The sequence below is a fragment of the Mustela nigripes genome, chromosome 7, assembly GCF_022355385.1.
Source record: "Mustela nigripes isolate SB6536 chromosome 7, MUSNIG.SB6536, whole genome shotgun sequence".
Classification (NCBI taxonomy): domain Eukaryota; kingdom Metazoa; phylum Chordata; class Mammalia; order Carnivora; family Mustelidae; genus Mustela; species Mustela nigripes.
Genome location: NC_081563.1, coordinates 80,327,667 through 80,353,607, shown reverse-complemented (window position 1 = coordinate 80,353,607; position 25,941 = coordinate 80,327,667). Strand labels below are relative to the sequence as shown.

Sequence of the window (25,941 nt, the reverse complement as noted above, 5' to 3'; positions counted from 1 at the left end):
TCAAAAATAAATTTTAATGAAGCTCAGAAAAGAGGAATAAGGTAAAGTACTCCAAAGTATCTCCCAAGTGTGGGAGTCCAGAGTGGCTCGCTCAGTTGCACTACCCAAAGGTCAGGCCAGCTCCCCTTAGAAGGGAAAGATAATTCTCATGAGAATAAATGGAAGTGAATGAAGGAATGAATGTAGGTGACTGGACAAAATGGAAAGAAAAGGCTCTTCAGACGCAATATAATCTATTATGAGAGAGCATAACACAGAACATTGTAGAATGGGCAAAAATGAAAGGAAACTGACAAACTTGTATGAAGGATTTTAGAGTTTGTATACATTTTTTTGATGTACTTTTCATCTCTCTTTTTTGTTCTATTTTATCTGAAGAGCAATGTGATTGTTTTTCCTCCTTATCAGAGGCTTTCCACTACTTAGCACTAAAGGCGTAGCACTAAAGTGTGGTCATACCATCTTACCATGTTTTATAAAGGTGTTGCCAAGACCAGTTAGCTCAATGTTTGTGTTCCTTTCTTGAGGAAAAAAAAAATCTTTGACTCTAAAAGGAAAGAGTGGGGAAAAAATGTCAATTGAAACACAATGGTACATTTCCTGTAGAGTTCCCACTTCTCTCTTTTTCAATTTGAAAATCGAGTTTTGGCATTTTTTTTTTTAAGATTTTATTCATTTATTAGACAGACAAAGATCACAAGCAGGCAGAGAGGCAGGAGGAAGCAGGCTCCCTGCTGAGCAGAGTGCCCAATGTGGGGCTCATTCCAAGACCCTGGGATCATGACCTGAGCCCAAGGCACCCGAGTTTTGGCATTTCTTATTAACAGAAGGCTGCCATTTAGAGATACATATTTAAAAAAAAATTAGTAAGAGTTGTTACTGTTTTTCTGTGGGATCTCAGCAGATGAGGATATCCTAGTTGCAGTAGACAACTGATTGTGAGCCTGCAGAAATTACACCATGTGTATTAAATTGTGACGTCTCAGAAAAACATGCCACCTGATTTTGCTAGGTTAGAGACAAGAACACCGAAATTGAAGGGCATCTATAAGTCTATAAAATGGCAAACCCCGAAGTCTAGAATAAAAGAAGCAACTCATTTGAATATCCTCTGAATTACCAGTAAACAAGTCTCAACTCTGAAAAATAAGTTTTCAAAACAGTAGTTTCCTAAGCACATGCAAACTCTTCAAGTATCTTGGGTAAGGGAATAAGGAAAAAAAAGTGTTGAGCTTTTGCACAGAGTTTCGCTTCACGTTTGTTTATTACAATTAAGACTATTATAACAGCATTGTGAAATCCCTTGGCAAAGCGACACTGCCAAAAGGGGGAAATGGTCCTTATGGAACAACTGTCTATTGCCGGGAGGCCCTCAATTAAAATTTGTATTTAAGCATACACAATATACGTTTTGTTTTTAACTTTAGCGGAAAATTGATTTCACGTGTAACCCCAGCGCTGCACGTGGGGTGGGATACCTGCTGTAGGTTTACAAATATCCAGGTGCAGGTGCAATCCCGGGAAGAAACTCAAAGGACGAGAAATGGAGTTTGTGTCCCTGCGGGAGCTGGCGATGAATCGCTCACACCCGCTGGCGCAGTGTTCATTCTCGCTAACCTACGTGGACCACGATTCTCGGTTGCTCCCTCGCATAGAAAAGTGTCAGTTCCTGTGTGTCCCTTTCTCCGCTAGATGTCACTGTAAATCAATTGCTTGTGGACGGGGACCCGTGTGTTTCTCGTTATCTTCAGACAGCACCAGGGTTTAAAGCATGGTCGGTCCCCACACTGGTCTCCTCCCAGAGTGGGGAGTCCATCGGGGGACGGGGGCAGCGCGCCGTCGGCAGAGGCAACCGACGCGCCGCGACCCAAGCAAGAGGCGCGCAGCCTGCGGAGTTGCAGGGCAAGCTGCGCGATGCGGAAGGCGGGCCAGCGCAGCACTTCTCTCCGCCCCAGCGAGCGAGACGGTCACGTGCCGCGGAGGCGCTGCCCTCTGCAGGCGGTGGCGGGAGGGCGGGGCGGGGCGGGGCGGGGCTGGCACCAGCGGAGCTCCGAGGCGCCGCGCCCGCGGTGCGGGGGTCGCCCGGGGCAGGGTGCAGACCCGGCAAGTACGCCGCGCGGGGGGTGAGTGCGAGTCGGGGCGGGGACAGGGGCTCGCCAGGCGTGAGCGCGGGGCAGGTCGACGCAGGCGGGGAGGGGGAGAAGGAGGAGCCAGGGAGCGCGCCGGCCGTGGAGGGGGAGGGGCGGGGCGGAGCTGCGGCGCGCGCGCCCGCCAGAGAAGGGGAGGGGCGGGAGCCGCCGCTTAACGCGCGCAGGGCCGGCCGCCGTGAGCGTGGGGCGAGCGTGGGCCGCGGCGCGGCAGTGTGACTCCCTCCCGCGACCCTCCTTCGGGCCCCGGGCGAGGGCACTGTGCGGCGGCCGGAGCGGCGCCGGAGCCCGCGAGGCTGAGCAGGCGGTCGTGCCCGGGCATGGTGGTCCGGGGCAACGCGGAAGGTGAGCGACCCCCGGGCCGGCGGCGGGGTGGGGGAGGGGTGGGACCGGACACGCGTCGCCCGGAGGCGCCGCAGACCGGCCCGGCGGCGGCCCGAGCGCGGACGGCCTGAGGCGGGGCTGGGGAGGGTGCGCCGGCCCGGGCACCGCAGGCCGTCCTCTCGCGGCCTGGGCGGCCCGCGGCGTCCCCGAGCGCGGCAGCTGCCGGGTTATGTAACGCGTGACCTCCCCTTCCCCCACCGCCATGGCGCGGCCGGCCGGGCGCAGCCGACCCTGCCGCCGGCCCACGACCGCCCCGCGCGGGAGACTCGCACGGCGGTCCTTCCCTCGGTGCTCTCTGGGTCTAGCCGGCAGACGCCACCCCCGGCCCCGCTCACACCGCGCGGCAAACTCCTTCCTCCTGCGTCGGCGCCTGGGCCGGCCATTCAGCCCCGCGCCATTCATTCATGCGCGCGTTCGGTCGTAGGTTCGTGAAGCATCGCAGGATGTCGGTCAGGGCCGGGCGCGGGTGCTCTCCGCCCGGCTTCCCGCCGCGCCATCCTTCCCCCCCACTCGTGACCCCTACATCAGACGCCCCTCCCCCGCACTGGGGTCCCCAAATCGATGTTGGACTAGCTGAAGACAGTTTTTATTCACTTAGTTTTCCTTGTTACCTGTTCCCTTAATATCCAGGGCATCTTTTCCCAACTGTCCTTATAAGTGTCCTTTTCACACTTCCACTCACTCTTAAAATGATTAAGCCCCTGAGTAGACCGAAAGGGGCCTTTCCTTGTGTATTTCACTGCACTTACTACCTAAATCCAGTCTGTGAGGAAATGAAATCCCTTAATCTAACACCTTTATTGAGTCCCCCTTGTTTAAAACAAAATAATTGCAGATGGTATAAGTTTACTGTTTGTCTTTCAGGCCTTCGCAGGTCATGTATAGAGTGTGAATGGCTTCATTTAGGTGAAAATAATGTAGGCTAGCACATCCCATAAAAGCACCTGTAACTAACTTTTAAGGACTTTAGTGTAACAGTTCTTAATTCTGTGTGTCTGGGCTGTCTGACCTCTCTGCTTTAGTCTTCAGGAGTTAGCTGCTGCTGCTTTAGGGTTGGTCACACCATTACGTTGGTTCTTGCTGTGGAGTACACAGTAATCCAGCCTTTGGGGGAACCTGCTTCCCAAACTTCCCATCTTTGCTTTCTCACATATCCTTGTCTTAGCCAGTGCCAGTGCTGCTAGCAAGTGGTTCCCCTCCCATGTTTCCTAGGCTGGATTCTTGAGAGGTTCATCTAAAGTAAGTCCCTCTTCGATGAATTTTTCTCTGGTTTAGGAGGATCTCATTCAATTCTTAGGATATTTGTCACTCAGATTCGACACGTGTCTTGAAGATTATCTTTTTGTGCATATCATCTTTTTCTTTATCCGTCCATACCCAACTCATCTTTTGTCATAAAACTTTACTTCTATTTTATGGTGAACAATGCATAGTTAAGATTTTTTTTCCTAAAAAGGTAAGAATCACTCTTAGGATTAATATTTATGATATTTCAAGTGGAAAATAATTTTTCAAAATAATGTGTTTGAGTCATTAGGATTACTCCTTTTTCCCCCACTCCAACTGCAAAACTCAGTTCTACGCAAAAGAAAGAAATCCTGTCTTCACCAGCAACAAGCCAGTCATTAATAATAAGTTGGGAAGACTACATGTATTTGATCTTAATTTGACAGTTGCTGTACTGGAAAGATAAAAACTTTAGAGTTAGATGTAAATTTAAATTCTGGCTTATTAGCTGTGTGACCTTGAACAGTTTAAGTTACTAATATTTGATTTTATCCTCGGGTGTAGAATGAAGATATTATTTCCTCCTTTGGATAGTTAATGAGTAAATAAGTCTTTGAATGTAAGGCATCTCTTGAGTACCTGGTACACAGAGATGTTCAGTAAATACATACATATTCCCCCTGGTATACTTTTTATTTTTTTTATTACAATTCAGTCTAGAATGAGCCAGGATATGCTGGAAACAAAGTATGAGAAGAGAGCTGATCAGAAGACAGACTGATTACTCCTTTTCTCCAGGTTAATGAATGAGCTCTGAGCTAAATAGTAGTAAAGCTCTTTACTTTCTGTTTCTTAAGAATGTATGCATGTGTGTGGCGTATTATACATTATAGGATATTGAGCAGAATACTTACAAATGAAGCAAATAGGTTTTTGTTTGTTTGTTTGTTTGTTTTTGAGAGAGAGAGTGTGTGTATGAGTGGGGCCTGGGTAGGGGTGCAGAGAGGGAGGGAGGCCGTCTTAAGTAGGCTCCACTAGGAGTTTGAGCTCACAAACCTGAGATCATGACATGAGCTGAAATCAAGAGTTAGACACTTAACCAACTGAGTCACCCAGGTGCCCCTGAAGAAAATCTGTTTTAATCTTTTTTCTCCTATATATAGTACCAACCGAAGCATTAACTTAGATATTAAAAAAGAATTTGAGTTTTTTTCAAAGTCAAGTCAGGAAGGGGGGATGAAGATGAAGGGAAGAAGCATACTTTTAAAAGTCTTTTTTTAGAGACTGTTGGGTCGCATGTTCCTTTAGTGCCTCTTTTACTTACAAACAGTACATAAATCCTAGTCTGAGTTATAGTCGGAACAGTGCCTCCCTGCTATCCCTTTTTCTCTTGCTTTTCTTTCTGACTGATCCCCACATAAGAATCAGAGCAATCTTTTTATTTTTTAAATTTATTTGAGAGAGAGAGAGACAGAGCGGGCATGGGGGGGGGGGCGGTGGAGCAGAGAGAAGGAGAGGGACAGGCAGACTCCTGGACCTGACACCGGGCTCCATTCCAGAACCCTGCGATCATGACCTTAGCCAGAAGTCAGACGCTTAACTGACTGAGCCACCCAGGCGCCCCCAGAGAGAGCTTTTTAAAGATGTTAGTCAGGCTGTCATTCTTGTGCTCAAAAGCCTCTGAAAGCTTCCTGTTACCCTTAATATTGAATCAGAACTCCCTACCACAGCCCCTTGGGGCATGACATGATTTGGCAGCTGCCAGTCCTAATTGGACTTCTTACCATGTGACTCTTTGTCACCCTGCCCCAGTCCCCTGGTCATTTTGCCATTTCTCGAACTAATTAAGCTGTTCTTAGCTTAGGGGTATTAAACTTGCTATTCTCTTAGTTGGGCCACCCCTTCCTCCTGGTGGTTATCTTGCCTTTACATCTTTACATCAAATGTCATCACCTCAGCAAGACCTTCCTGGATTTTTAAAATAGAAGCCAGTCCCTCCCTCAGCCACTTTTGATGCTGTCATTTTGTTTTACTATTATTTTTTTAAATATTTTTTTTAAAAGATTTTATTTATTTATTTGACAGACAGAGATCACAAGTAGGCAGAGAGGCTGGCAGAAAGAGAGGGGTAGGCAGGCTCCCTGCCCAGCAGAGAGCCCGATGCAGGGCTCTATCCCAGGACTCTGGGATCATGACCTAAGCCGAAGGTAGAGCCTTCAACCCACTGAGCCACTCTGGTGCCCAATGCTGTCATTTTAATTTTTGTTTGTAGCACTTATTGCTAGGTGAAGATACACTGTTCACTTACTGATAAATTTTCCCCACATACTTGTTTGCTCCAAGGCCTCTCTTCCACTTGAAGGCAGGGGCCTTGTCTAACTTGTTCTCACAGCTCTATCCCCAGTGCTTAGAATTCTACCTGGCAGGTGCTCAACAAAACTTGTTAAATGAATAATTGGTATACCTAATTTAAATATTGTTCTGGAATCAGACAGCCTGGGTCAGAATGATGTCTCCTACTATTTACTGATTCTTTAGGCTTGGGCAACTTAATATCTTTTGATGCCTCAGTTTGCTCATCTGTGAGATAAGGACCATATGTATGTTTTAGGATTACGATGAGTAATAATTGAGTTAATATATGTAAAGTGCTTAGAACAGGGTAATTTTTCTTTATTTTTATTTTTTTAAAGATTTTTGTTTATTTATTTGACAGAAACAAAGAGATCACAAGTAGGCAGAGAGGCAGGCAGAGAGAGAGGGGGAAGCAGGCTCCCCACTGAGCAGAGAGCCCGATGCGGGGCTCGATCCCAGGACCCTTGGGATCACGACCTGAGCCAAAGGCAGAGGCTTTAACCCACTGAGCCACCCAGGCGCCCCAGAACAGGGTAATTTTATAGTCTCTAGAAACAGTATTTGGAATTAACTTGGAAATTGATTTAGGATTTTGTGTTTTTGCATGAGACAAAGGTATAATCATTGAATTTTGTGTTTATTGTGGTGTTATTTTTGGCTACCAAAAATGTTTATGGAACTCATACTTAAATACATTTTGTGGATGCCTAGAATGGATTAAAAAGTAAGCAATTGAGGATGGAGACTAGTATTGGTCTAATGTGGAATTCAGCCTTTTCATTCTCAGATCTGTGGAAGATGGAGAGATTATCTTAGCAGCTACCCACCAGAGTAGCTTTTACGTATTTCCTTTTGAAGTTGTGCTGGAGATAGGACCGTGGAGATAAAAGGACTTGCTGGAGGCTGAAGACAGAAAATCCTTGAAGATCCAGTTGAAGGGTGAATCCTGTAGTATTTGGGAAAGGAGAAGTGTTTTATCATCTTTTATGTTCAGTTTCTGCTGTTTTTTGTTATGGTTCCCCCACCCCCACCCATTGTGTTTGGTTCTTAATGAGAACTTAGAGTGACCTAACTATATTTCATATATATATTTTTTAAAGATTTGTTTATTTTGAGAGTGCACACACTTAGGGCAGAGGGAGAGCGAGAATCCCAAGCCAACTCCACACCAAGTGTGGAGACCAGCCAACCAGAGGCTTAATCATGACCCTGAGATCACCATCCTGAGATCATGACCTGAGCCAAAACCAAGAGTCAGACACCCAACCAACTGTACCACCGAGGTGGCTCTACATCATATTTTTTTTTCCTTCTGTTCATCTTTTCATAATGTGATTTTATTTTTTCTTTCGTACTTTCCAGAAATAGAGAAGAAAGAATGGGGACAAATAATAGCTTTGTAACAATAGATACTTTCAGCTAATGCAACTTGAATTGTTAGAAACTAAGATTTTCCATGTAGTAACTGCACTGGCTTGATACCAGTTATTTTTACTTAGTCTGCATATCTTTAGTAAAATGCCTCTTCTTAGGAATATGTTTTTTTTTCTTAGTTTCAACTTTAACCAGGAGGATCCTATCTGTGGGCCTTAAACTTAGGGAAAATCAAAATATTGCTTCTCTGTGTAACATTTGTTCCAAAATTTTTTTTTTTTTTAAACTTTTTTTTAAAATTTTATTTATTTATCTGACAGAGAGAGATCAGAAGTAGGCAGAGAGGCAGGCAGAGAGAGAGAAAGGGAAGCAGGCCGCCTGTTGAGCAGAGAACCTGATGTGGGACTCGATCCCAGGACCCTGAGATCATGACCTGAGCTTAACCCACTGAGCCACCCAGGTGCCCTTGTTCCAAAATTTAATAACAATTGCTAAGTTACTAAACATTTACTGTGTGTCAGGCTCTTTGGTAAGAGCAGTGTTTCATTTAATATTCATAACCACTCTGAGGTAGGCACGGTTATAAAAATACAGACTCAGATAATGTTCCTTGGGGCCTATCACACAGGTAAGAAAGGAGCCAGGATTTTCATCTACTCCTACCTCATTTCATAACCTGGGCTCATAACTGCTATGCTTTGAGGCACATTAAAACAAGGTTTCTGTTTGGAAACTTGCTATTATGTTTTATTGTGTTATTTGTGTGTGGTGTTCCTCAGACTACAAGTAATTTCATTATTTGTGGTTAAGTTTTCTTTGGATTTAACTATTACACATAAATGAGTATATATTCTATAAGTGAAAAATGTTTTAATAGGTTGATGATAGGCAAAATCTTTTTTTTTCCTCATTACATCGTTACTGAAATAAGTCAAAGCATGTGTGCCATGGAAGGTCAGCTTGTAAATAGTTTGAAAAAGTTTTACGTTAAAGATGTGATGCATCAGATTTAAGAAAATACGGATATCTTTAAATTTGCTTAAGGCTAAAATTTCAGGTAGCATGTAAGCAAAAATTAGTGATGTGTTTCTCCTGATTATGGAACAAATCTTTAATTCTTTATGTTTAGTAAGTAAGGAGGGTATTAGCCAGTCAAATTAAAATGTGCTTTCTCGTGTAGCCAGGTAGCTGTTTATGCATACAGGTTAGTTTGAGTAATTTTTTTTAAAGATTTTTTTAATTTTTAGAAACAGTGTGAGCATGCAAGCAGGGGGAGGGGCAGAGAGAAAGGAACTTAATGGGGACTCCCTGCTGAGTGCAGAGCCCCAAGCAGGACTCCATCTCAGGGACCATGAGATCACCACCTGAGCTGAAACCAAGAGTCAGACACTTAACTGACTGAGCCACTCAGACACCCCTAGTTTGAGTAATTTTTTCAAGGCTTTATGGTTGAATTAAAGATTAGTTAAGGATGGGCAAAAAAGTTGGTTGTGATGTAAATGATTTTTTTTTTTTTAAAGATTTTATTTATTTATTTGACAGAGAGAGAGAGATCACAAACAGGCACAGAGGCAGACAGAGAGGAGGAAGCAGGCTCCCCGCTGAGCAGAAAGCCCGACGTGGAGCTCTATCCCAGGACCCTAGGATCATGACCCGAGCCGAAAGCAGAGGCTTAACCCACTGAGCCACCCAGGCGCCCTTTTTTTTTTTTTTTTTTTTTTTAAGATTTTATTTACTTACTTGACACACACAGATCACAAGTAGGCAGGGAGGCAGGCAGAGAGAGAGGAAGGGAAGCAGGCTCCCTGTGGAACAGAGAGCCCGATGCCAGGCTCGATCCCAGAACCCTGGGATTATGACCTGAGCTGAAGGCAGAGGCCTTAACCCACTGAGCCACCCAGGCACCCCATGATGTGAAAGATTTTTACTTGAATCCAGTGTCTGAGTAACCAAAATGTTGCTTAGTGGCTTCAGTCATTCCTGAGCATAACCAAGGTGAAAATGAGCTTTTTGGAGATTGAGTTAGAAAGTAATAGCTGAACCTTATGTTTTTCTGAAGTCCATAATGTCTATACTTGAGATTACTAAGAATGAACTTAATATATTTTAATTACTTAGGCATTAGTCTTAATTATGATTTAGATTCCTTTCCCTTTTAAATGTTTTTCATCAGAGTTCTGAATTATATCTTAAAATAAGTTCTGTTAGTTTAAGCAGTTCTTTGAAAAATTAAATTGGACGATCCTGAATTAAAAAAACTTTTTAAGTTTTTTCTTTAATATTTTTGAGAGAATAACCAAAAATGTCTTTTACTTTTTGTAATGGTTTATGCCTTAAAAAGTACTTCACTTGGCTCTTTTTTTCCACTCAGTTCCTATAAGAGAGAGGTCAGGCAGTGTATCTTGTTAAATGTATAGCTGCAGTATGATTCTGGCACTAGTTACTCAGATTTAGGGCACCTGGGTGGCTCAGATGGTTAAGTGTCTGCCTTTGGCTCAGGTCATGATCTCTGGATCCTGGGATTGAGCCCTGTGTCTGGGCTCCCAGCTCAGCAGGGAGTCTTCTTTTCCCTCTCCCTCTGCCTTTCCCCCTGCTCATGCGTGCGCGCGCTCTATCTCTCTTTCTGTCTCGGGTGAATAAATAAAATCTTTAAAGGAAAAAAACTACCTAAAGTTAGGGCAGACATCATCACAGGTTAAGGGCACAGTCCACAAGATTCTTTTCACTTTAAGGTACTCGTTGCAAACTCCAGGGTTTCGGGGCCACCTGTACTTCTGACCAACTGGCTACAAATTTGGGAGTTCCCACTACTCCCTCAGATTTGATAATTCGCTAAAGTGACTCACAGCTCAGGAAATACTTGCACTCACCATACTTGGAATTATAGTTTTATTATAAAGTATACAAATCAGGGCAAGCCAAATGGAGATATACCTAGAGAGAGGTCTGGAAGGGTCCCAAGTATAAAGCTTCCATGTCCCAGGACACGTTATCCTGCCACATTGATATGTAATTACCACCAGGGAAACTCATCTAGGCCTTCGTGTCCAGAGTTTTTATTGGAGTTTTATTACATAGGCATGATTAATTGAATTATTGGGCACATGGTGAATCAGTCTGCAGCACCCCTTTCTTCCATGAGGTCAGACTGATCTCATGTGGCCCAAAGCCCCAACCCTCTGATCACTTGAATGGCTTTTCTTTTCTTTCCCTTCCTTCCTTCCTTCCTTTCTTTCTTCTTTTTTTCTTTTTTACTTTCAGATTTATTTATTTGAGAGAGGGAGAGAGAATCTGAAGCAGGCTCAGTGCTGAGCAGAGCTGAATTCGAGGCTGGACCTCACAACCACAGTATCATGACCTGAGCCAAAACCAAGAGTTGGATGCTTAACCCACTGAACCAGCTGGGCACCCCTCACTTAACTGGCCTATCAAGTGTGGTTAGCCCCATCCTGAAACTAGGGGCCCACTGAGAGTTCTATATTAATATAAAAAGATGTCCTAGGGGCCCACCAAGGATAACAAAGATTATTCCTACTAGTGTAAAATTCCTAGGATTTAGAGTCTCCATCCCAGGAATCAGGGACAAAGGCTATTCAGATTTTGTATTGTACAACAATAGCTAAAAAGGTGTGAACAGACATTTGCCCAATTTGTGTCGGTTGAAACTAAAACAGGTATGTTTCCTGAGCTCAGTTGTAGTAGACTGAGTTCCCAATTCATCAGTCAGTAGTAGACTGCTGATCTTCATTACTAAAGATTGTAACAGGTTGCATTTGAATATATGTATGTAGAAAGATTGCCTTCTGTTTGAAATTGTAACGTTTTATCGATACAGTTGTGTTTAAAACCTTGGGTGGATGTTCCTTTATATACATAAATTGTGTTGTAGGTTAAGTTTATAAACTACATATTTTTCAGTATTTTCAAAATTAAATAAATTTGGCCATCAGAGTTTTGTTTTTGGTATATTTGAATTTGTAGTTTTAGACTTGGGTTATTACTAGTGTTAAGTGAGAGGAAACGTAAATCTGAGGTGTGATTTTGCTAGTGAGGATTGTTGATAATATATGGATTGATTGTTAGTGTTACAAAGTATTTTTAGTAACTTAGTTGCCATTTTGAGTTTCAGCTCTGAGTTATAGCTGTTCAGGTTTATAGTGTTGAAGGTTGATAATGTTCTTTTGCATATTATGCCCCAGTGGAAAATCTTACTTCTCATTGTTTCATTTGAAGGTTATATTACATTCTCTTGGGCTCACTGAATGTTTCTTAAAAATAGAGTTTATTAGCTAAATAAACTGTTTCATTGAGTAAGATTCCTAGTGCTTTTTGAGGAATGCAGTATCTCCTATTTGGAATGTCATTTCATCTTAAAAATTAGTGGGTTTTGTTGTTGTTGTTTTCCAAGATTTTATTTATTTATTTGAGAGAGTGGGAGAGAAAGCTTGAGAAGGGGGAGAGTTGGAGAAGCAGGCTCCTCGCTGAGCTGGGAGCCTGTTGTTGGGGCCCTATCCTGGGACTCTGGGATCATGACTAGACACAGGAGGCAGAACTTCTTCCTGTCTGTGTGCCGGCTTCCCCATCCTCCAGTATTCACATATACACGTTTACTCTTCCATTCCTAACTTTTACAAGGTAAGGTTCAAACTCCTTAGTATGATATTCAGAACCTTCTGTTATATTTCTTCAACTACCTTACAAATTATCACTACCTCTGTCCATGTGTCAGTCCAGAATGTTGCCTTAATTATTTTTTTTCTTTTGTTTTTGCTCAGGAATTTCCTTCCTGAAATCCCCTCTTACCCTCTTCTGCCCTTTAAAATCCTACACATTGGGGCGCCTGGGTGGCTCAGTGGGTTCAGCTGCTGCGTTTGGCTCAGGTCATGATCTCAGGGTCCTGGGATCGGGTCCCGCATTGGGCTCTCTGCATAGCTGGGAGCCTGTTTCCTCCTCTCTCTGCCTGCCTCTCTGCCTACTTGTGATCTCTCTCTGTCAAATAAATAAATAAAAAATATCTTTAAAAAAAAATAAAATCCTACACATTGTTCTCAGTGCATATCTGGTGTAGACAGCAGAGGCACTGACAAAAAAGAATAAATGCACAGAGAAAACAGCAACAAATCTCATGTTGGAGAAGAGATCCAAGAGGGCTTCACTGAAGAGGTAGATATGCACTACAGGTTTGTAGATTAGGCTCAGGAAGCAGAACCCCTCCTTGTCTGTGTGCAGCCATCACCATCCTACGGCATTTACATATATACATTTACTCTTCTTTTCCTAACTTTTACAAAGTAAGGTTAAAACTCCTTAGTATGATACTCAGAACATAGATCAGACCTGGAATTTGGGGAGAGGCAGTGCAAGGCACAGGATGGGAGAGATGGAGAGATCTTGTTACCTGTAATCTAATCAAAACCTTGATTTTGTAAGTTGCATTTACTCCTGATACTGTGAAATCCTTTCTATTTAGTGTACACTATAGCAGCTTTTCTTCTTGGTATACTTGGTCTCATCTGAACTTCTCCTGTACTTGTCTCTGCAGTTACCACTCAAGATACACTGCAGGCAAAAATCAGTGGCTCTCCCACATGAGCATTACCTGGGAACTTTTTAGAAATGGAGATTCCTGGCCCCACTCCAGACCTATCAAATGAGAAACTTTGGAGTTGGGAATTCAGTAGTCTTTGTTAATTGGGCCTCCAAAATATTCTGGTGCATGCTCAAATATGACAGCAACTGAAGATATAATCCCCTTTCTTTGATTTTACCTTCTTTTTTCTCTAGATATGTCCTGTCCTTGTTTTACTAAACTTATGTGGCCTTCGGAATCCTTGATTTGCTGCAACCTTGAACTTTCCAGTGGATAATTATTTGGCTTCCTGTGAGAATATACCACTTCTTAGTGAAGATCACTGGCTTTTTATTCCTTCTTCTAGACTCATTTTTTAACCATGTCATCTGCAGAAGAACATTCTTTTGTTTTACTTTGTACCTTGAGCCCTGCTTTTGGACATGCTGACTTTGTGATGTATGTGGGACATCCTAGTGGAGATGTTTGAGAAGCATTGGGCCACATGGTTTGGAGTTCAGAAAGTCAGGAAAATTGAGAGAAGGTGTTTAGAAACCAGTTAATTTCGTTACACCCTGGAGAGCCAGAGAAGGTGGTTCTTTGTACTTTATTAAAATAGCAGTCTTCATTTCTTTCTTTTTCCTTCTATGGAAATCTGTAATTATAGGGAAGAAAATTATTAGTAGTTCTTTTAGAATGCCTCTTTCAACTTGTATTCAAATGACTGATTTTGTGAAATCAGTCATCTTTCTGTATTTTTTTTATAACAAAGAGAATAAGAGAGAAAATTCTTTGTTATATTGAGTTGTTTGGGATAGAAACTTTCTTTTTAATGAGATCAGTCTCAAACTGGGACATTACAAATATTTGTTGTGCATTTTCAGTTTTAATATATCCAAATATTTTTCTTACACATCATGTTTTTGTCTTTATTTGTATGTAGTTTAAATGCTGACTCTAAATCATGATTTTAAAAAGCTGAAATATATTTATTAGGAAACAGGCTAAACTGCTGTAACAGGCTAAGCTTTTGTTTTTTTAAACGATTTTATTTATTTGACAAAGAGATCACATAAGTAGGCAGAGAGGTAGGCAGAGAGAGAGGGGGAAGCAGGCTCCCAGCTGAGCAGAGAGCCCCCTGATGCAGGGCTCTATCCCGGGACCCTGAGATCATGACCTGTGCCAAAGGCAGAAGCTTAACCCTCTGAGCCACCGAGGTACCCCTGTAACAGGCTGAGCTTTTGAACACAATGATGCAAACAATATTGAAGTTTTTCTCTCTCCTGTAATAGTAGGTGGGCAGTCCATAGTAGGTGAGGGAGGCAGGGTTTTTTGTTCTTTTTTTTTTTTTTTAAAGGTTATTTGTGGTCTCATTTCCCTTGTGTTTGCTTAGCTATCCCCTGTGGTATTGTTCTCATTTTCAGGTTAAAGCCAAGTTACCTCGTAGCTGCATACCATAAAAAGAAATAAATACTTTCCTTCAAGAAGATGGCACAGATTTTTTTCTCCCCATTTGTTACTCTGCTCCTATCACTGGCCAGAACTGATTCACATGGCCATGCCTGATTTTGAAGAAGACTAGGAAATGTAGTCTCTAGTTGGTAACTCTGCTTCCCACTTAGGGGGTAGGAGAGGTGTTCTATTATTAAAGAAAGGGAGAATGAATACTGGAGGATAGTTGTCATTCTGCCACTCCAGAGTTTGGGAGTTCCAAGACCACTCTTATTTCTGATACCAAGTGCAAGTTTGGGGATTCCCCAACCACCCTTAGGTTCAATAATTCACTAGAAGGACTCAGAACTCTTGAAAAAACTATTGTACTCATGGTTATGATTTATTCAGTGAAAGGTAGAAATTTAAAACAACCAAGGGAAAAGGCACTGGGGTACACAGGTGGAACTTGCAGTCCTCTTCTTACTGGAGTCTAGGACAGCACTAACTTCTGGCAGTGAGTGACAATACACACAAAGTGTTGCCAGCCAGGGGGACTGACCCAAACCTTAATGTCCAGAGTTTTTATTGGAGTTTGGTCATACAGATATGGTTGGCTGCCCACATGTCTAACCTTTAATCTCTGGTCTCTCAGGAGATTGATGATGCATGACCCAGAGCTTCCACCATAAATCACATTGTTAGACTGTTTGGAGTGGCTCATAGTCCCTAGGTAAAGAAAGACATTTATCAAGCAGGGCATTCCTGGGGCTCAGAGATCACCTCCCAGGAACCAAGGGCAAAGGCTCGACCTTTTTGAGTAAGGTTAATTCTTTACTAGATAGCGACTTCTCTGAATAGGCACAGCTCATTTTCTGGAAGTATAGACAGAGTTGCATAATATATATGCTTTCATTCCAAAGCTTTTTTTCTTAAGTGAATAGATGTATAGAATCATATGCATTCATTACATTATACATACAATGTATACATACATTACAAACTGCAAGAGACTAGACTTTGTCATGTTCTACTCTATCCACAAACTAAGGAACTGGGATCTGAGTGCTTGTGACTTGCTTAAGGTCAGAGAACCAGTTAACAAAGTTGATAGTGTATCTGGATCTCTACTTAAGAGTATGGACTACTTACAGTTAGAGTCTAGATGGAACCAACCTTATTTGTAGGAGCTATTTTCTTTCTTTGTCCCTGCATATATATACCATCTATAATCTGGGAGCTACTGTACCTGACCCAGACAGGTGCTGAATTTAAAGCTTCTGTGTTGTTGCATTGTATTAGACTGGTTCAATTCAAAATAAGTTTTCTTACTTTTCAGAAGTTTATTATATTGATAACATTGTTTTTCCACCAAAGATTGCAAACAGTTTATTACAAGTGAAGTGTGATTTTGCACCACCAACCAGCAGTGCAGCCTTATTGAAAGCCTTTAGTCTTTCTATCCTAGGAGGAAACTGTGTGCAAAAAGACTGTAGGTAGGTATTTGGCCTACCTACTCCACAGATTGTTGTGAACATAAATTGTAAAGATCTCTTTCAAACTGAGTACTGGAAATGTAAAATATTACTAATGATATGTTTAAATTTGAAGAATTTAAATTTAAATATTAAAAATTTAATACTGAGAGGAAGGAAATATCAGTTAAGAGGTGAATTTTTTTTTTTAAGTTTTTATTTATTTATTTGACAGACAGAGAGATCACAAGTAGGCAGAGAGGCAGGCAGAGAGAGAGAGAGAGAAAGAGAAACAGTCTCCCTGCTGAGCAGACAGCCCAATGCGGGGCTCGATCCCAGGACCCTGAGACCATGACCTGAGCCGAAGGCAGAGGCTTAACCCACTGAGCCACCGAGGCACCCCAAGAGGTGAATTCTTTAAAGATTTTATTTATTTGAAGAGAGTGCGCAAGTGCGAGTGGGAGAGGGAGCAGAAGGAGAAGCAGGCTCCCTGCCATTTTGGGTGCGACCACGAGATTATGACCTGAGCTAAAGGCAGATGCTTAACTGCTTGAGATACCCAGGTGCCCCAAGAGGTGAATTTTTTTTTTCTAAGATTTTATTTATTTATTTGACAGAGAGTGAGATCACAAGTAGGCAGAGAGGCAGGCAGAGAGAGAGGAGGAAGCAGGCTCCCCGCTGAGCAGAGAGCCTGATGTGGGGCTCTATCCCAGGACCCTGAGATCATGACTTGAGCCGAAGGCAGAGGCTTAACCCACTGAGCCACCCAGGTGCCCCAAGAGGTGAAATTTTTTAAAGATGGTGAGAATATGGTAATTTTCTCCCATTTTCTATTTCCTGTATTTCTCAGTTTTCTGCAGTAAACATGTAATTCTTTTAGAAATAGAGCAGGAGAACTTTTTTAAAAGGGACACTTAGTGAGACCAAATACCAGCAACATGACAAAGCAGTGTATATACACAAGTCACGAATAGAGTGGATAATAGGAAACTTCTCAAGAAAAGAAAGATCAGACTCCCTTCTAGATAAGGTTTATGTACCCAAGTCTATCATCTGTTCTTTAGACAGTGCTGTGTATGTTATAGCCACTTTTATTTGGGTGGTTTAGAGTTCTTTAATTTCTGTTTATTTGGTGTTGATCAAGAAGGTCTCTTCTATAGTACGGGGATTGTTTCATTGCAGCAGGAAACAACTGGTCATAGGAAAATGTCTCTGTATACTGAAGGTGAAATAGCCAGCTTGCGAAGTTTTTTTGAGAGGGTCCTGTTAAGTTAGGAATAATACCTGGTTGAAATATTTTGACGTTTTATTTTTAAGTATTTTTAGAGGTATCTTAAATACATACAATATTATCCTTAGGATGTAAACTGTCTGTTTGATTTTGAATCTCTAAAAGTGACTATGTGATAAAGTCTAGAGTAACTAGTTATGATTCTTGGAGATAGTTACAAGGGCTTAATGTCCACCACCTGGGTGCTGATTTTTGTTTTTAATAGATTGAGAAGAATCTTCAAAGTCAAAACCTGATAGGGTGTGCGATATGCTAGAAGATTTCTCCTTCCCTGGGTTCTGAAATTCAAGAATCTGTGCCCTTGTAATTTCAGCAGTCTGAGAACTGTGGACAGTTATGGTCTCTGTGGTTGAATCAGACCCAAACCTCAAAACAGCTGTATTTTTCTATTTAAATGTTACATAAAAAGCTGCTTATCTGGTATTAAAGCCTTTACCATTTAAGGACAAGTAAGAGCTGTCGAAGCAGGCATTGTCAAGTTGTGTTAGTGACTGTGCTAGCACTTCACTTACATAGTCACTTGTAAGGGCAGTACTTGGTCTTAGTAAATTAGTTTTTCAGATGGCGTCCCACTGCCTTCTCCAAGAAAAATAATTCTATATACTGCTATACAGATTTCTTGGAGAAGTAGCCTCTTGCCAGTGTTGTACTCCAGATGAACATCACAGTTACCCTCTTCCCTGTGGCTTGCCTCTGTGATTCCAGCTGCTTATGGAATGTTTCCAGTGTCAGAATCCATTTTTTTCTTTGCTTATTTTAAAAAATTATATTTTTTAATTTTTTTTAAAGGTTTCATTTATTTATTTGACACAGAGAGGGAGAGAGAGATGGATCATAAGTAGGCAGAGAGGCAGGCAGAGCAGGGAGTGGGAAACAGGCTCCCTGTTGAGCAGAGAGCCTGATGGAGAGCTCGCTCGATCCCAGGACCCTGAGATCATACCTGAGCCGAAGGCAGATGCCCAACCCACTGAACCACCCAGGCGCCCTTGAAAAAAATTTTAAAAAGATTTTACTTACTTGAGATCGAGAGAGCACAAGTGGAGGGGGAGGGGCAGAAGGAGAGGGAGAAGCAGCCACTGTGGCAGGCTCAATCTCAGGACCCTGGGATCCAGACCTGAGCTGAAGGCAGATGCTTAACCAGCTGAGCCACCCAGGTGCCCCTGACCTCAGATATTTTAAAACTTACAAAGCCATATTGTTAAAATTGAAGTGGGTTTAGAGAGTGGAATTTTACCTGCTTGCTGTTTTACCCCAAATTCTGTTTCCTCCTTGCCACATTCATCCCATATATCCAGTTCATGGCTCTACAGGGATTTTACTGAGCACCAATCAGTCAAACTTTGTTTTATAGGTGAAGAGATGTGAGGCTCAGTGCTCTTGGACTCATCCCAAGTCCTATAGCTAGCTAGGCAGTGGTAGAACTGGGATTAAAGATCTTGTGTTAGTAAATCTATTGCTCTTTCCATTATGTTGTACACTGTGGATAGCACATTTAAAATAATAATGTTGTGTACTTTATAATCTTCAAAGGGTTTCTACACATGTGGTCTCATTTGATTTTCAGTCTGTGACTTGGTAGGGTAGATTAGTATAATAGCAGCTGATGTTTATTGAAGGCATAACCTAAAAGCTAGGGATAAGGATACTTTTGCATACATGAATCATTATCTATTTTTTAACTAGTTTTTAAAAACCTTAGTTATTTATTGACTTCCATGTTGATGCTGGATAAGAAGTCCATAGGTTATTTTAAGTTGTGTATTACAGTTTTAGAAACATTTATCACTTTAGTCAAGGTCATCAAGCACTGTGGGGCTAGATAGCAACCCAGTCTGCAAGACTTTCATCTGGAAGACAGTTTTTATTTACAAGTTTGATAATTGGATGGCTTGTTGATAAAGGTCATTCTTTTCTTAGTGAGCAGGGGTAGACAAGAGGACATGTTGCAAGTCAGAAGGTTGCTTGAAACAGAGAAGATGAGAGGGTTTGTGTTATTTTTGAGTTATTTGTGTCAAGTTGTGGTATCTTGATGTATTGCTGTCCTCCATTCTAGGGTAAGTCCTATTTGAGAAGCGAATCAGTCATCTGGAGTGAAGAATTCTTGCCATGAATATGACTTGAGAGGATAGGTGCCTCTCTTTTGAAGCTCCTTACTGGTTAGCAGAAACATAAGCTCTGATTTCTGGCGTACCACTTTACGGAATAGGTTTTTACATTATCTGTTCTAATTTCACAATATAAAGGAAGCACTGTAGTCTGTAGAACCCCCTAAATGACTTACACTTAATTCCACCTGTTATGTGGTTCTCGTTAGCATCAGAAGTGTGTATCATTGACTAATCTTGTCTGCATACCATTTTGGGGGTAGGGAGGTATCCTATTTTCTGTCTGTTAAACAGCACAGAATGTGTGAATTTTGTGGCTCATCCAGCAGATCATGCGATTCTTGATCTTGGGGTTGTGAGTTTAAGCCCACATTGGGTGAATAGATTACTTTAAAATCTTAAAAAATAATAAAATGGGAAAAAAGTAGATAAGATTAAATATGCAGGGTACAGTTTAAAATGTAAATGTACCAGAGTATACTTTACTGAGACATTCCTATTCCTACTTTATTTCTTACATGTAAGTAAGTACATTGTTCATTTTCTTTATTTAACAAGAATTCATTGACTTTCGGGGCGCCTGGGTGGCTCAGTGGGTTAAAGCCTCTGCTTTTGGCTCAGGTCATGATCTCAGGGTCCTGGGATAGAGCCCCACATCAGGCTCTCTGCTCAGCGGGGAGCCTGCTTCCTCCTCTGTCTCTGCCTACTTCTCTGCCTATTTGTAATCTCTGTCAAATAAATAAATAAAATCTTTAAAAAAAGAAGAAGGAAAAAAGAATAAAGAATCGTTTTAAAAAAAAGAATTTATTGACTTTCTATCATATGTAAGATTAGTGGCTATTTTATATATATATAATATGTTCTTGATGTTTTCATTCTATAATGTTTTGAGCATGAGAAAGGAGAGATGTTAGGGTCTAACTGAAATAAGTGAAGTATCACTAGTGTTTGATGCTGTGTACATATGAACAGAAGTCTGATAAGCCTCCTTATTACTTGCTTCCTGACACCTGGATCTCTTTTATTGACCTTATGGTTTAGGTTGTCAAGTAGCTTTGCTGCATGCCAGCTTGGTCAGCTACTGCTCTTTGCTAGCATCATAGATGGGGGTCATGTAGTTTTCTTTGTGTCCAGATTTTGTTTTTTATCTTCCTGCTCTTTCTGCCTAAAATCTTACCCTTAAGTTTATTTGTAAGGCTAGTTAGTATTTCCGTAATTGGTACTCATTTCTTTTTAGATTGTAAAATTTTAGAACTCATACCAAAGTGTCTATAATTTCATTTATCTCAGTATTGCTTGGTAAATTATGGTGCTTTATACACAGTAATATTCCATTAGCTTTGATCTCTAGGTAGTGCAGTTTGGTGTCCCCTATATGCATTTCTGAATTATTTCTTAGATGCCATAATTACCTGTGCTATGAGAAGTATTCTACAGCTGTCTACTAATTTATCTAGCATCTACTGTCTGACAAAAAAGAGGTTATATAACTGATGACATACAACAGTGACAGGGCTGATAAATTGTCACTCCCAATATTTAGTAAACACCAGATTTGCAATGAGGTTTTTACCTCAATCCACTGTCATAGGCCATGTTAGTCTATACATAGGTTATTTAAATGAATTTGATAGTACAAGTTGCCTTAAATCTTCTGGAATAACTAAAGGAGATCTGCATAAATAAATACAGACATCAGCACTGTTATGTAATCAAATTTCTAAAATTTGTTGCTGAAGTATATGGTTATAGTGTTAATTTTTATATTTGATTTCTGTAAATAGGTCTTCAGTGTGTCTGAGAGTACAAAAGGGAACTGTGAAAGAATTTTAATCTAAAGTGGAATAAGAAGATAGGAAATGGAGAATCATAGGCATATGCCCTCAGAAAAATGATTTTAAAAATTGGGCTGAATGCCTGTAAATGCCTGATGTACAGAAGATGGAGATTCTCTCCTGACCAATGAGTATCTGCCAAGAATCTCTCCCTGTCCTCAAGCCAGTGAACTTAACTGCTTGGACTTCCCCCCCCTTTGCAGCCCTTGCCTGTAAATACAGTCCACCCCAAACCCTCACCAGACATATTTGTAGCTTGGTACAGCATGCATTTCCTGAACTGAAATTCTTCTGTTCTCAAATAAATTCAGTTTCTGGTAATAGGAGCTTTATTCAGTTTTCCTCTTTATTTAGATTGACATCTAGTAGTCATCTACCCAAATCTCTTACAATAAAAGACCCAGACAATAAAATAATTCAGACCTAGGGAGATGGAGATGTAGATCAGAGATCAGTGAAGTGGCAGAGTCTGGACTAGAAATAATTCCTCTTACCTTTACTCTTTATTCATTATCTCTTGATTCACTAGTGCTATATATTATGTTATAAGCAATAACAGATTGGCTGTCTTTACTGTACTTTTATTCCATCAGTATTTAACATTGATTAAACCAGATATTTATTGCTTTCTTTGCTGCATTTTTTCCCTGTATTTTTGACCTTCCAAGATCATTCTTCTTCTACCTGAGGGATATATTTTAGGATTTCTTTAGTGCAAGTTTGCTGGTGGCATTATGTTCTGTTTTTATTTGCCCCAAATACCTTTATTTCATCTTTCTTGTCTGAATTTTTCTCTGGGTATTGAATTCTAAATAAGTTAATTATTTATTTCAGCACTATTGTCTTCTGGGGCTATTGTTTCTGTTGAAAAGACAGCTGTTGTTTAATTGGTGTTCCTTTGAATATTTTGAATGGAATCTCTGTTTTCGCCACCCATTGCAGCCCCTTATTTCCTTGAACATAGTAAGCATCGTACAATTTTTAAAAAAATTTTATTTATCTGACAGAGATCACAAGTAGGCAGAGAGAGAGGGGGAAGCAGGTTCCCTGCTGAGCAGAGAGCCCGATGTGGGGCTCAATCCCAAAACCCTGGGATCATGACCTGAGCCGAAGGTAGAGGCTTTAACCCATTGAGCCACCCAGGCGCTCCAGCATAGTACCATTTTTAATCTGGGTTAAAATCAGTATCTGGAGTCTATGTAGGTCTGTTTATTTTGTTTCTGTTGGTTTTCACTTGTGATCTTACTACTTTGTGTGCCTGGTTATTTTAATTTCTGTGCTAGACTTTGTATTTTCAAAATGGTTTGCAAAAACATGGGAAGATTAGGATATTGTAATCCTCCACAGAGAATTTACACTGCTTCTGCCAGATGCTTTGGAGCACTGAGCAGTCCAGGGTCATCTTTTTTTTTTTAATTATAATTCCAATATAATTCATATACAATGTTATATTAGTTTCCGGTGTATAATATAGTAATTCAACAATTCCGTATATCACTCAGCACTCAACATGATAAGTATACTCTTTAATCCCCTTTACCTATTTCATCCATCCCCTACCCATCTCCTCTCTAGTAACCAACACTTCGTTATCACAGCTGTTCTTTAGCTTGTCTCTTTCTCTTTGTTTAGTTTCTTAAATTCCACATGTGAGTGAAATCATATGGTACTTGTCTTTATCTGACCAGCTTATTTCACTTGGCATTATACTCTAGAGATCCACCCATGTTGTTGCAAATGGCAAAATTTTAATATTTTTTATGGCTGAATAATATTCCATTGTATATATGTATATATACACACATCACCTCTTCTTTATATGTTAATTTACTGGTGGACACTTGGACTGCTTCCATAATTTGGCTATTGTAAATAATGCAGTAAACATAGTAAACATAAACATATATAGGGGTTATAGGGGTATATATATCTTTTTAAATAGTGTTCTCATATTCTTTGGGTAAATAGTAGTAGAGTTACTGGATCGTGTAATGTATTTATAAAAATAATATTTATTTAAATAATCATGTAATTTTTTGAGGAACTTGGCATACTGTTTTCCACAGTGGCTGTATCAGTTAGCATTCCCACCAGCAGTGCAAGAGGATTCCTTTTTCTCTGTATCCTCACCAACTCTTGCTGTTTCTTGTGTTTTTGATGTTAGCCATTCAGATACGTGTGAGATGATACCTCATTGTGGTTTTGATTTGCATTTCCCTGATGATGAGTGATGTTATTCATCTTTTCATGAGTCTCTTGGCCATCTATATGTCTTAGTAGGATATCTGTGTCTTCTGCCCATTTTTAATTGGATTATTTGTTTTATTGGTATTGAGTTTTATAGGTTCTTTATATATTTTGGGTACTAGCCCTTTAATAGGATATGTCCTTTGCAGATATTTTCTCCCTTGTCTTTTAGTTTTGTTGATTGTTTCCTTCATTATGCAGAAGCTTTTATTTTGATGTAATCTCATTAATTTATTTTCACTTTTCTTTCCCTTGCCACAGGAAACATAGAAAAATGTTACTATGGCTGTGTCAGAGAAATTACTGCTTGTGCCCTGTTCCAGGATTTTTATGGTTTCAGGTCTCACATTTAGGATCTTAAAGCATTTTGAGTTTATTTTTGTATATGGTGTTAAGAAACTGATTCAGTTTCATTCTTTTGCATGTCGCTATTTTTCCCAACACAATTTGTTGGATTGTCTTTTTCCCATTGGGTATTCTTGCTTTCTCTGTCAAGGATTGATTGACCGCATATGTATGGGCTTGTTTCTAGGTGTGCTCTCTTGTTTCTTGATGTTTATGTCTATTTCTGTAGAAGTACCATACTGTTTTGATCACTACAGCTTTGTAGTGTATCTTGAAATCTGGAATTGTGATGCCTCCAGTTGTGTTTTTCTTTTTAAAAGATTGCTTTGGCTATTTAGGGTCTTCTGTGGGTTTTTTTTTTAAGATTTTATTTATTTATTTGACAGAGATAAGTAGGCAGTGGCAGGCAGAGTGAGAGTAAGGGAAGCAGGCTCCCTGCTAAGCAGAGAGCCTGATATGTGGCTCGATTTCAGGACCCCGGGATCATGACCTGAGCCAAAGGCAGAGGCTTTAACCCACTGAGCCGCCCAGGCATCCCTTTTTTGTGGTCTATCCAGATTTTAGGGTTATTGGTTCTAGTTCTGTGAAATACGCTTTTGATATTTTAATAGGGATTGTATTAAATCTGTAGATTGCTATAGGTAATATGGACACTAACAATATTGCTTCTTCCATCCATGAGCAAGGTATATCCTTCCATTTGTGTTCATCTTCAGTTTCTTTCATCCATGTTTTATAGTTTTTAGAGTACAGGTTTTTTCCCCTTCCTTGGTTAAGCTTATTCCTAGGTACTTTATTTTTTGGTGTAATTGTAAATGGGATTGTTTTATTCATAGCTCTTTCTGCTCCTTCATTATTAGTGTATAGAAATGCAACAGATTCCTGTGTATTGATTTTGTATTCTGCAACCTTAACAAATTCATTTATCAGTGAAGTCTTTAGGGTCTTCTACACATAGTATCATGTCATCCGTAAATGATGAAAGTTTGCTCGACTTCCAGTACTATGTTGATTAAAAGTTGTGAGAATGAATATCCTTGTCTTATTCCTGATCTTAGGGAAAAAGCACTCAGTTTTCACAATTGAGTATGATGTTAGTTGTGGGTTTTTCTTATATGACCTTCTTTGTGTTATGTTCTCTCAAAACTACTTTGTGGAGGGTTGTTTTTTTTTTTTTTGGTCATGGGTGGGTGTTTGTACTTTGTCAAATGTGTTTTCTGCATCTATTGAAATGATCATGTGATTATTTTCCCTTTTTTGGTTGATGTGAATATTGAACCACCCTTGCGTACCTAGGTAGATCCCACTTGATCATAATGATTTTTTTGTATTGTCTGATTCATCTTGCTAGTATTTTGTGGAGGATTTCTGTATCTGTGTTCATCAGAGATACCTGCCTTTTTGGGATACATTTTGCAACTGTTGAAGGACTTTTCCCTTTTATTGGTAGTGTTTGTATTTGGTTTTATATCTGGGTAATGCTGGCCTCAGAATGAATTTGGAATCTTTCCTTCCTCTTCAGGTTTTTGGGATAGTTTGAGAAGAATTGGTATCAGTGAGGGCATCTGGTTCTGGACTTTTGTTTGTTGGGAATTTTTTGATTACTGATTCAATTTCATTGTTGTTAATGTCTCTGTTCAAATTTTCTGTTTTTTCCTCATTGAGTTTTGGGGAGTTAGTGTTTCTAGGAATTTACTTCTAGATTGTCCAGTTTGTTGGCATATAATTTTTCATAATATTCTCTTATAATCTGGGTTGCCTGGGTGGCTCAGTTGGTTTAAGTGGCTGCCTTTCATTTAGGTCATGATCCCAGGGTCCTGGGATAGAGCACTACTATGGGCTCTCTGCTTAGTGGTATGCTTGGTTCTCCACCACCACCACCACCCTGCCCTGCTCTCTTGCATGTGCTCTCTCTCTCAAATAAATAAAATCTAAAATATATATATATATTCTCTTATAATCCTTTTTATTTCTGTGGTGTTATTGTTTCACCTCTTTTATTTCTGATTTTGTTGATTTGAATTCTACCCCCCCCCTTTTTTTTAAATGCATCTGCCTAAGGGTTTATCAGTTCTGCTGTTTTTTCAAAGAAACAACTTCTGGTTTCTTGATCTGTTGTTTTTTTTAGTTTCTATTTTGTCTATATCTGCTCTAGT

At 40.5% G+C, this 25,941-nt stretch overlaps 1 protein-coding gene across 5 annotated transcripts in view; it reads left to right on the top strand.

The window, feature by feature from the left end:
- The first annotated feature begins 2,035 nt into the window (after nt 1-2,035).
- REV1 (REV1 DNA directed polymerase) overlaps nt 2,036-25,941 on the top strand; it is a 94,948-nt gene continuing 71,042 nt past the window's right edge. For 4 of the 5 annotated variants that reach the window (XR_009405418.1, XM_059406255.1, XM_059406254.1 and 1 more), the window contains exon 1: nt 2,288-2,492. Coding sequence is in view for 1 of the 5 variants with exons in the window: in XM_059406255.1 (XP_059262238.1) it covers nt 2,468-2,492 (25 nt within the window). In the remaining 4 variants the exon portion in view is untranslated. Of the gene's footprint in view, nt 2,124-2,287; nt 2,493-25,941 lie in introns of those variants that run through there. The other variant, XM_059406253.1, reaches the window with a different exon arrangement.